This window comes from Telmatherina bonti (assembly GCF_933228915.1).
Source record: "Telmatherina bonti genome assembly, chromosome: 19".
Classification (NCBI taxonomy): domain Eukaryota; kingdom Metazoa; phylum Chordata; class Actinopteri; order Atheriniformes; family Telmatherinidae; genus Telmatherina; species Telmatherina bonti.
Window position 1 is genome coordinate 34,324,016 of NC_136617.1, and position 12,133 is coordinate 34,336,148.

Here is a 12,133-nt window from a genome sequence, read left to right on the forward strand (position 1 = left end):
AGGCGTTTATCTTTTTAAGAGGCATATATACATGACCATCATCAGCATAGAAGTGAAATTAGAAGTCATGCCTTCTCAGGATTGATCCCAGAAGCAGTAAACACAGAGAGAAAAGCAGGGGCCCTAAAACCGACCCCTGTGGAATCCCATAAGGAAGTGGAGCAGAGCTGGATTCTACATTTCCTAAACTCACGCTCCTGCTTCTTCTCAGACAGAGAGGACTTGAACCACAGATACCCAGTAGGCGGCCTAACCGAGCCACTGAGGTGGTGTGATCTACGGTGTCCAAAGCTGCTGACAAGTCCGATAAAATAAGAATAGTATGTTCACCAGACTCATTTGCCAAGAAGATTCATTAAATACTTTTAACAGAGCTGACTCAGGTCGTGTTTTAGATCCAGACTGAAACACTTCCAGGACATCACGTTCCTCTAAAAGCAGCCTGAGTTGGGTGGAGACTACTTTCTTTAAAGTCTTAGAGACAAAGAAAAGCATAGAGACAGGTTTGAAGTTGTTCAGCACGCTGCTGTCCAGGCCAGGTTTAACAGGTAGGGGCTGGACCACAGCATGTTTAAAACGTAATGGAACAACTCCAGATGACTGACTCCTGTTTATAACTGTAAGACCTGTCTGCCCCGTACTTCTTCTGGAGACCAGGAGGGACAACGTCACGGGGAGAACCTGATGGCTTAAAACGGCCAATCAGATCTTCCAGAGCTTAAACTTCCCAGAAGCTGCAGGGAACAGATCCAGAGCGGTCAGATGCAGGTGCAGGGATGAGTCCATGCAGTAGCAACCTTATCACTAAAAACACATGAAGCAAGTCTCAGAAGATGCCTCCAAGCTCTCAGGCTGCGGCATTTCGAACTGAATCGATGGTTTTCTGTAATAAAAGTTCAGGCTTTAAAGTGTTCACACTCGTTTTGGTCGCTGTCTGTGTTTTCCTCGTGTTTAGTCCACGTTCCAGACCTGTCATGATTTAAAAACTGCTAAATATTAAATGTTCATGCAGCCGTTTAGGCTGACAGATTTATAAAAACCAGCAGATCTGCTGTAACTGTTGGACGCCTTCTGTTTACATGTTGAACATGTTTCCTCCATCATGACAACAGAATGATGCTGCATCATGTCACGTCATGTCTCCTGGAAATGTTTTCCCTGTGAAGATGAGAAGTTTGGGTGTGATAAGCAGCTCTGTGTCTCCTTGTAGGCCAGCCAGCAGGCAGCGGCATCCCAGCGCTCCGGCAGCGCCATGTACATGAACCTGGCGCACATGCAGGCGGCGGCTGTGGGGGGCGGGAGCGTGAGCAGCGGTCTGGGCGGGGCTTCGGCCGTAAGCCCGTCCACCTTGTCTGGTTCAGCTGCAGGAGGAGTGAGCTCCATGGCTGACCAGGCCAGCAGCCAGGCGGCAGCAAAGCTGGCTCTGAGGAAGCAGCTGGAGAAAACCCTGCTGGAGATCCCTCCCCCCAAACCTCCAGCTCCTCTCCTCCACTTCCTGCCCTCTGCTGCAAACAGTGAATTCATCTACATGGTGGGACTGGAGGAGGTGGTGCAGAGTGTCCTGGACAGTCAAGGTGAGTTCATCCGAAACGTTTGAGCAGAGATGTTTGAAGGATTTCAAACGAGTGGATCTTCTGGGTCAGGAGGCCAAGTTTAGGGGGTGGGGCGGAGCGAGGTAGGGCGGGGCAGGGTGGTTACTTTCACTCCCACAGCCAACCCAAACCTTACCTGAGAGGCGGGATATCAGCCAGATGGTGACAGACGCCTCAGGATGAAACCAATCAGTGCGATGCTGTCCTAAAAGTAAAACCAAAACCCAACTTTCTGCTTCAGTGTTTTTAATCAACAAAAAATAAAATCTGCTCTGAACAAGGAAACATTCCTGCTTTGTTTTTATGCCGGGTCACACAGGACGTGACTTTTTGTCAACCATTCAAAAGGTTGTGCTGTGGTGCCACAAGGAGGGATCAGTAAGTCGGGCGGGACAGCAGGGTACCCTTACCAGGTCTTCCTGTGTGGAAACAAGAAAACGTGTCCCAGCACGCTCATAGTCTGAAACAAAACTTAATATTTCCCACCTGTCATCATCTGATTGCCGGTCAAATCCCAAAAAGCCACAAAACGTCATATTTACTGAAGGACTGAAGGAATGTCCACCAGGTTGTCATCCTCCTGACTGAAGGTTTGTCAGCTTGTCGGCTACAGGCCGTTTCTGAATACATGGAGCAACGTGGAAGTTCTGTGGTTGGGCAAGAAGAATTCATCCTGGAAGCCGGAAAAATGATCGTAGAGTAGAAGAAACTGATCCGGAGGTTGGTGACGTGATGTTGGCTGTAAATCACGGTAAACGGTCACGAAGTACTGCGACCGCTATGTCAGGAAGTACTGCGACCGCTACGTCACGAAGTACTGCGACCGCTACGTCAGGAAGTACTGCGACCGCTACGTCAGGAAGTACTGCGACCGCTACGTCAGGAAGTACTGCGACCGCTACGTCAGGAAGTACTGCGACCGTTACGTCACGAAGTACTGCGACCGTTACGTCACGAAGTACTGCGACCGCTACGTCAGGAAGTACTGCGACCGCTACGTCAGGAAGTACTGCGACCGCTACGTCAGGAAGTACTGCGACCGCTACGTCACGAAGTACTGCGACCGCTACGTCACGAAGTACTGCGACCGCTACGTCACGAAGTACTGCGACCGCTACCTCAGGAAGTACTGCGACCGTCAGGAAGTACTGCGACCGTTACGCCAGGAAGTACTGCGACCGCTATGTCAGGAAGTACTGCGACCGTCAGGAAGTACTGCGACAGTTACGTCAGGAAGTACTGCGACAGTTACGTCAGGAAGTACTGCGACGCTACGTCAGTACTGCGACCGCTACCTCAGGAAGTACTGCGACCGTTACGTCAGGAAGTACTGCGACCGCTACCTCAGGAAGTACTGCGACCGCTACCTCAGGAAGTACTGCGACCGCTACGTCAGGAAGTACTGCGACCGTTACGTCAGGAAGTACTGCGACCGTTACGTCAGGAAGTACTGCGACCGCTACGTCAGGAAGTACTGCGACCGTTACGTCAGGAAGTACTGCGACCGTTACGTCAGGAAGTACTGCGACCGTTACGTCAGGAAGTACTGCGACCGTTACGTCAGGAAGTACTGCGACCGTTACGTCAGGAAGTACTGCGACCGCTATGTCAGGAAGTACTGCGACCGCTACCTCAGGAAGTACTGCGACCGTTACGTCAGGAAGTACTGCGACCGCTACGTCACGAAGTACTGCGACCGTTACGTCAGGAAGTACTGCGACCGTCAGGAAGTACTGCGACCGCTACGTCACGAAGTACTGCGACCGTTACGTCAGGAAGTACTGCGACCGCTACGTCACGAAGTACTGCGACCGTTACGTCAGGAAGTACTGCGACCGCTACGTCACGAAGTACTGCGACCGTTACGTCAGGAAGTACTGCGACCGCTACGTCACGAAGTACTGCGACCGTTACGTCAGGAAGTACTGCGACCGTCAGGAAGTACTGCGACCGCTACGTCACGAAGTACTGCGACCGTTACGTCAGGAAGTACTGCGACCGTTACGTCAGGAAGTACTGCGACCGTTACGCCAGGAAGTACTGCGACCGCTATGTCAGGAAGTACTGCGACCGTTACGTCAGGAAGTACTGCGACCGCTATGTCAGGAAGTACTGCGACCGCTACGTCAGGAAGTACTGCGACCGCTACGTCAGGAAGTACTGCGACCGCTACGTCTGAAGCTGAAACTCAGAGCTGGGAAGTGAAACTGGGCATGTAGGAATCAGTCAGTACTAAGATGTGTAAGTTGAGTATAATGGCTAGAACTCCAAGTTAGACGCAACGGCAGGATTAAACCAGATTAAACCGGACGAGGAAAGTGAAAACTGCACGTTCTACAGACCTTTAGAAGGAACTGCTCCCTGATGTTTGGCTAGCTTCAGCTCCAGATGTTTCCACACTACAGTAGCTGCAGCTGTTCAACGCTGTGGAAGGAGTTTGACTTTCTCTGACGTGGTTTGAGGAACTACCTGGAAAAAGTCTGAAAAAAGTTCTGGAAAAATATCTGGATTGAAACGTAACAAACCAAAGTGTGAGAAAAACGGCAGCGGTCTGCAGCGGAGACACGACCGGATCCAGAACAGATAACGGCGCTAGGAGACGTGCCAGCACCCAGACAGTCAGATTCTTTATGTCCATGGAACATCTGTGGAAACTTCAAATCTGAGTTTGTAAAAAGTGTTTTTGGACGAAACTTGTCATGTAGAAACATAAAGTATTTGACCGGACCGTTGTCCACTTCCTCTGCAGGTAAACTGCGAGGGACGCTGGCCCGCATGGAGCCCTTCTTCTGCGCCCAGTGTCGAACCGACTTCACTCCGCACTGGAAGCAGGAGAAGGGGGGGCGGATCCTCTGCGAGCAGTGCATGACGTCCAATCAGAAGAAGGCTCTGAAGGCGGAGCACACCAACCGACTGAAAAACGCCTTCGTGAAGGCTCTTCAGCAGGAGCAGGTAGGGACCCAGACTAACTTCTGGCTCCTGTTTTCATGTCGGTTTGTCTGATTTCTGACGTTTCCCTGTCAGGAGATCGAACAGAGACTGCAGCAGCAGGCCGCTCTCTCTCCCAGTTCAGCCTCCACAGGCTCCAGCGTCTCAAAGAGCGACTCCATGATCCGCCAGCACGCTCTGCGCCAGGTACTCCCAGCTGAACTCCTGGACTTTCACTCTAAACACCTTTCTGGTTTTTCTTCATCGACGTGAAAGACGATTGATCTGTTGTTTATCGGAGACTAAAGTGGTGTTGATCCTTCCTGTCAGGCTCCTCAGCCTCAGGCCTCTCTGCAGCGAAGTCTGTCAAACTCTGCGAGAGGCGTCCTGTCCAACTTTGCCCAGGCCTCCCAGCTGTCGGTGGCCAGCAGCCTCATGGGGATGACCAGCGCCAAACACTGTGGCGGCGGCGGAGGCAGCGGCGGCAACCGGCTGCAACACGACAGCCGCCGTCAGATCTACAACATCCCAGGTACGTAGCGGGGAAAGTCTGTTCCACTCGGAGGGTTTCAGACGTCTGTACAACCAGAGTGGTGCGGTTCACGGAGCCGCCGACAGAGGAGGCAGTTCCTGGTCTAGACAGTAAAAGTCCAGTCCGGCAGCGGTTCCGACCCGTCACCAAACCAGCTGGATTTACTGAGCAGAGTTTGTTTTCCAGGTAAACGAGCCTGTTGGTGAAAACACCTGTTCTAAATGTACAGGTAGATCCAGAAACATGGCAGGACTTCTACTTCTGGACCAGGACTCGCCACGTCTGGCCGCCGGTAGTTCCAGACTTCCACCACTGACCTCCGCTCATTCTGGCAGGAGCGTTTGTTGGCTTCGTGCTGCAAACCTGAAGGTTCTGGGAAAAACAAATGTTTTAGTCAGTTTAATAATCCCAGTTTATCATGTGACCCCTAACCCACCAGACACCAGATAGCGAGAAGACACAGACTGAACGCTGTGGCGCCTCAGAGAGACTGGGAACAGTCTGTGAAACCATCGGCTTCGTTGCAGTTCGCCACTGGTCTCAGAAGGGTAGTTAGCCTGTAGCGACATACGGATAAACCCTGAAACTTCTTTTCCTCCAATTCCAACATTTATACAGTTGAAGCACCGGGATATGTAGGAACTATTTCTTCTTCCGCCTGCCACGAACGTGTGAAACCAGACGCAGCGTCGCAGGAAATCTGTCCAGCATGAGATATTTCAGCTCCATGTGTAGTTTGGTGTGTGTGTGAAGACCAGAAGCAGACCTGAACACCTGAGAATGAATCCTAACACCGCAGCACAGACACACAACACCGTGAATTTTATTGTCTTTCACTGAGGAATGTTAGGATGAACACAGAGCTGCTTTTAGACCAATGAGGTGAAACTGGATCATCTCTCACGGCACTGTGGTGGGAAAACCCTGGTCTAGACCGACACAGCTGATTCAAATGAAATGGATCCAGCAGCTCCTTGTTCAGGAATTTCAGTCAGGCGTGTTGGAGCAGGGAGACAACACAAAGCTGCAGGACTGGAGTCTGACTTGCTTTAGAGGGCTTTCCTCCCGCTGGCCCGGGACAGGGACCGCACCGCATCGGGGGGGTGCTGCTGCTGTGGTGCCAGATTGCTGTTGTGGACTACAAAACATCCGAAGACTTCGTTCAGCATGAGAGCAAAGAAAACGTCCAGCAGAACCACAACCAGGACCAGCTGGACCGCCTGGGGTGGAGTGGACCAGGAATATGGCCCAACAAGCCCCACAGCTCGGCTCTTACCACAGAGAGGAGCCTGATATTTGACCTCTCTGGTCTCCATCGTCTCAGAACCATGGAAAGATCGCAGCACGATGGACATGAAGACGTTGAAAACTCGGTTGGATCCTGAAGCGTTAAACTAACGTGTCTGTTTTTGCTCCGCAGGGTTGAACATCGCCTATCTGAACCCAGCAGCCGTTGGAGCCCATAAGTCCTCCAGCCTAGCAGACCGGCAGAGAGAGTACCTGTTAGACATGATCCCGCCCCGATCCATATCCCAGTCCATCACCGGGCAGAAATGAGACCCCCCTGCCTGTCAAAGCCCCCCTCTCTTTGTCTACTTCCCCATTCAGAGGCGTTCCTAGACCAACCGATATTTCCATCCGACTACTCCATCGCATGCAGTGCCTGTCCGTGTGCCTACCTTAAATCGACCCATGAGAACCTAAAAGTTGGACAAAGACAGAACTGTCGGTGCATCTCAGTTGTTCTTATTGTAGAAATTCTGTTCCTCTGTAACTCCCTTTATCACCGGTGGTTGCACTATTATTATACTTGCAGCTACCATTTTTCTCCAGGTAGTATTACCCATGATGCTTTGCTCTTTTTGTTTCCTGCGTTTGTCCTTTCCTTTGAGCGGAGACGGTGATGAAAGTCCTTCGCATCACCTTTTTCCCCCTCCGTTTCCAAGCTTAGACGTAAGTGATGCTACCAGCAGAAGATCAACAGGGTGCACTCTGGTTGCTATGCAACGTAAAGTTTAACAGCTCTAAGCTTTGCCAGTGTTAGTTCGCTCACTTGGACTTGTCAAAGTGGGAAATGTGGAGAACAGACGCCGCTCGGCTCTGAAAGAGCACTGCGACCTGGAACGTTCTCGTCACTCTGATCCAGAAGTGATTCCGTCGGTCTGGACCCTCAGGAGACGTCCTGCCCCCCCCCCGCCCCCCCCCCCCCAGCTGATGAGTCCTGTAATCTATCCATGCGTTTTCATTGCTTCATTCTAGATGTCTGTTACAGATGATCTGGCAGGTGTAAACAGGACGGCGGGACAGGGCGCCGTTTGACTCCAGACGAGGCTGACGGAGCAGGAAGTCCATTAGATGCTTCCTGCTCCGTGTTTGAGGAGGAAGCCGGCAGGTTTCTCCCCGAACCGGCGGTCAGCTGGGAGGCTCGCCTGAAGCCGTTTTTCCCAGCAGCCCTTTGGCCGTCAGGTGTTCCTTGAGACAATGTACAGAATATAAACCCAATCTAGATCAAGACCGGAACCCAAAATCTGGATCTGAGTTCTGCATTTTGGTTTGATTGGCCTTTTTATTTTTATTATTATTATTATTATTCTTATTGTTGTTATTATAATTGTTATTTCTTTTTGTTGCTTTTGGGCAGCGTCTCCTGATGAATTGGTGGCACACCTGAGAGGTTTGGGCCCCTGGAGACGATAATCATCTTCACAAAGCAGAAGCTGTTGGGTTATGTACAGATTCCCAGCTTTAGAGGAAGAGTTTGGATGTTTTGTGGGAGAGACACGCATCAATCATTGTGTGCTTGCTGCGCACACACGTTGCCTCACTACAGCAGAGCACTTTTGATATTTCCAGGTGGAAATTTTTGGTTGTTTTTAGTTGTTTTAGTGAAGAGAAGAGGTCTGTTTGGATTGGAAGTGATTGGATTCTGACTGATGGTGTGTTTTAAGCTGCATCAAGGTCAGTTTGCTTTGTTTTCTCAGTTTTAAGCAGGATTTCATTCAGATGTGTTGGAAATGTTTGAAATGCTTCCAAATCCCAGTGTGTGATGAGATGGATGCAGATGATCCCGCTGGGAAGTTTCAGCGGTGACTCCCACGTTTTCAGCATTCGGTCCAGAGCATGTTGTGATAACACACACTCCGGTGAGATCGATGGAAACCAGCGTTTCCTTCATCCCAGTGAAGATCTTCATAGTTTCTAACAGAATCCTGGTAAAAAAGAAACATTTTGGCTTCTAAACAAGCTTCTGGAACTGGAACTGATGGTACGGAGGAAAGTTTGACCTGGTTGGGTTATCATGAAACTGGAGAACTGTGTTCCAAGTGGTTCTGGTTCTGTCAGGGTGAAGAGCAGTCTGGACCAACTGGAAATGTGTGTGTGTGTGCTGGGGAGTCTGTTTGGGCTCACATTGGGATTTGAAACGACCAACAAATTCTGATCATCTGAGAATGTTTTTGTCTGAAATTCATTCATGCAAATCATCCAGGATGTGTTTTCTTGTGTAGATCTGGAAGTACGGCCCGGGTCAAGATGCAGGTGGGTTTACACTCCCAAGCGGACCCGTGTTGTGCGTGGTCCAGCGGTAAACCAGTCCCAATGGGATCCTTCATGGTTGGTCCGGCGGTAAACCAGTCCCAATGGGATCCTTCATGGTTGGTCCGGCGGTAAACCGGCGCCAATGGGTTCCTTCATGGTTGGTCTGGTGGTAAACCGGTGCCAATGGGTTCCTTCATGGTTGGTCCAGCTTAAACCGGCGCCAATGGGTTCCTTCATGGTTGGTCCAGCTTAAACCGGCGCCAATGGGTTCCTTCATGGTTGGTCTGGCGGTAAACCGGCGCCAATGGGTTCCTTCATGGTTGGTCTGGCGGTAAACCGGCGCCAATGGGTTCCTTCATGCGTAGTCCGGTGGTAAACCGGCGCCAATGGGTTCCTTCATGGTTGGTCTGGTGGTAAACCGGCGCCAATGGGTTCCTTCATGGTTGGTCTGGCGGTAAACCGGCGCCAATGGGTTCCTTCATGGTTGGTCTGGCGGTAAACCGGCGCCAATGGGTTCCTTCATGCGTGGTCCGGTGGTAAACCGGCGCCAATGGGTTCCTTCATGCGTGGTCCGGTGGTAAACCGGCGCCAATGGGTTCCTTCATGCGTGGTCCGGTGGTAAACCGGCGCCAATGGGTTCTTTCAGCTGCTGGCTCAGTTCTGGTTCCGTTCCATGTGTGTGAATGCGACAGTGTGTGGTTGTGAGGTGAGATTATTAGGAAGATCATGTGTCTGTTTGGTTGAAAACAATCTGACCTGCTTCACTTTGACTCCGCTCTTGGATCAGATCAGATCAGACTTCCTGTTTGATCAGGTTCCACATCTGGGACACGTCTGTCCAACAGGATGACGTGTTCTAGCAGAAAGCGGTCCAGATGTCGCCTCTACGTGTGATCACAGTCCTGGTTTCACCTTTAGTTGGACGGTTTGTTTCAGTCGGATGTTGTGGTTCTGTTGTAGTAAATCCAGACTTGCATGTGACATCAGAACCTGTACCAGGTATCCAGGGCATCCGGGGCATCCTGGCTAATCCAGGATATGCTAAATGATCCATGGTATCCAGGATGTCCGTGGTATCCTGGATGATCCAGGAGGAGACTATCAGAGTATTTAGACTCGCCTTCAGAAGTTTAAATCTCCACATGTTGTATAAAAGTCTCAGTTTTCTAGTTGAAACTGGCAATAGTGCTTCAGGACGTGTCCTGGAAAGGTTTCTTCAGGATGCCTCCATGAAATGTTTCTTTGGGATGTGTCCGGGGAATATTTCTTCTTTTTTTTTCTGCTGCCAGGTGGGCGTTTGGAGGAGGAAGTAGTGTCTCTCCGAGCTTTCTGCGATGCATCAGGAACTTTGTATTTGGATTCTTTTCCAATATCAGGTTTTTAGATAAATTTTATTCCGTGTCTCATTTAACTTTTTTTTTTTTTCTTGCAGTTAAAACCATAAATGTATCAACTATGAGATAAATGACACGATATTTGCTAGGTTTGAAGTAATAATGACTTTATTGTACAGAAGCTTTTTTTCTTCCTGGAATTGAAAAAAGAAATTAAATGGTTGTAAATTGTGTAGAAAAACAAACAAAAAGCCATGAATATTGTGAAGCTTGTCATTTTGTTTTGTGATCACTGTGTATTATTGTGTAACTAATGTGCAAAATGTTTGGACCCCCACCCCGCCCCTTCAAACACACACACACACACACACACACACACACACACACAAACATCATGCAGTCTAGGATAGATGCATTTGCTGCTTCTGGACAAGTTGCTGGAAAATGTTCCCTGATTCAGGTGCCCAACGTTTCCTTCCACGCGTCCGTCAGTCAGATCGTCTGGAAACTGAACGGAGGAGGGTTTACATGATGATGATGATGAGCTGCAGCTCCAGGATGAAGCAGCCAAACATGAGTCCAGCTGCTGCATGGAAGGTTTGGTGAGAAGACGCCAACGACTGGCCAGACATGTCATCACAAAGTCTCTGATATCACCCAAAGTTTTAGTTTCTTGCTGTTCTCAGAAAGAACATGTTTCCTGTTATGAAAATTATGTTTAATCAGAAATAAACTCAATCATTCATTTAAAAAATTATAAAATAAATGAAAAAATAAAGTTTATTTTAGCTGAACCCGGCCGTTGTGGCAGACCTGAATCTGAGATCACTTCTCCTGCCAACAGCAGTGAATGTCTGTCTGACTGAATCCAGCAGTTCTTGTTTCTGAAACGGGGGAAGAATCTGTCGGATCATTAAATGAATCGCTGAAACGAAGCAGAAACACGAGTAAATCAGCTGGGGAATAGTTGAAAACAGTTTTCTTTTGCTGACATCAATCCTGACCTTTTGCACATTCTTGATATTTAACTATCTTCTAAAGTAAAAAAAAAAAAAGTAATGCTGTTTGAATACTGCCAGTTGATTGACAATTATGCATTGATTGAAAAAAAAAATAAGCTAATTTTGGAGGAAATAACTTTGTAATATTTATCTCTTGCGAGCTATGTTTAATAAAGGTTGAAACAATTTGCTTCAAAGTGTGAAGTCATTTTGGAGACTCCTCTTCATCCTCGCGTCAACACGTCACCAGATGTTACGTATTTATACTGGTCTGTAGGCCGGAACCACAGAACCGCTTCACCCAGATCCTGCAAGGTGGGAAGTCCTCGGTCTGACACCTGGCCTGATGGACCCGGACACGGGATGAGCAGTACGACCCGGAGACGGGATGAGCAGTACGACCCGGAGACGGGATGAGCAGTACGGCCCGGAGACGAGGGTCCGGATGAGCAGTACGGCCCGGAGACGGGATGAGCAGTACGGCCCGGAGACGGGATGAGCAGTACGACCCGGAGACGGGATGAGCAGTACGGCCCGGAGACGGGATGAGCAGTACGGCCCGGAGACGGGATGAGCAGTACGGCCCGGAGACGGGATGAGCAGTACGACCCGGAGACGGGATGAGCAGTACGGCCCGGAGACGGGATGAGCAGTACGACCCGGAGACGGGATGAGCAGTACGACCCGGAGACGGGATGAGCAGTACGGCCCGGAGACGGGATGAGCAGTACGGCCCGGAGACGAGGGTCCGGATGAGCTGCATATTGAGCCTCTTTTGAGGAGAATTTAACATGTTGCTGTCTCGTGTTTCTGACTCCACTTCTAGGGTTAAAAATAAACGTTGGACTGAACAGAATAAACTGCAATAAGGTCTTTTATTTTTTACCATTTTTCATTCGTTGGACACATGTCAAATGTCCCGTGTCACATGTCCCGTGTCATGTCCCGTGTCACATGTCAAATGTCCCGTGTCACATGTCCCGTGTCAAATGTCACATGTCCCGTGTCACATGTCCCGTGTCACATGTCCCGTGTCAAATGTCAAATGTCCCGTGTCACATGTCCCGTGTCATGTCCCGTGTCACATGTCCCGTGTCACATGTCCCATGTCACATGTCCCGTGTCAAATGTCACATGTCCCGTGTCACATATCCCATGTCCCATGTCCCCTGTCCCGTGTCACATGTCAAATGTCCCGTGTCACATGTC

The 12,133-nt window shown here is 49.8% G+C and overlaps 1 protein-coding gene across 1 annotated transcript in view; it reads left to right on the forward strand.

Moving 5' to 3' along the window:
* gatad2b (GATA zinc finger domain containing 2B) overlaps positions 1-11,079 on the forward strand; it is a 36,813-nt gene extending 25,734 nt beyond the window's left edge. The window contains exons 7-11 of the mRNA XM_079258573.1: positions 1,211-1,574; positions 4,342-4,544; positions 4,617-4,727; positions 4,851-5,052; positions 6,473-11,079. Coding sequence (XP_079114699.1) covers positions 1,211-1,574; positions 4,342-4,544; positions 4,617-4,727; positions 4,851-5,052; positions 6,473-6,609 — 1,017 coding nt within the window. The 3' untranslated portion in view covers positions 6,610-11,079. The remainder of the gene's footprint in view (positions 1-1,210; positions 1,575-4,341; positions 4,545-4,616; positions 4,728-4,850; positions 5,053-6,472) is intronic.
* Positions 11,080-12,133: the final 1,054 nt, after the last annotated feature.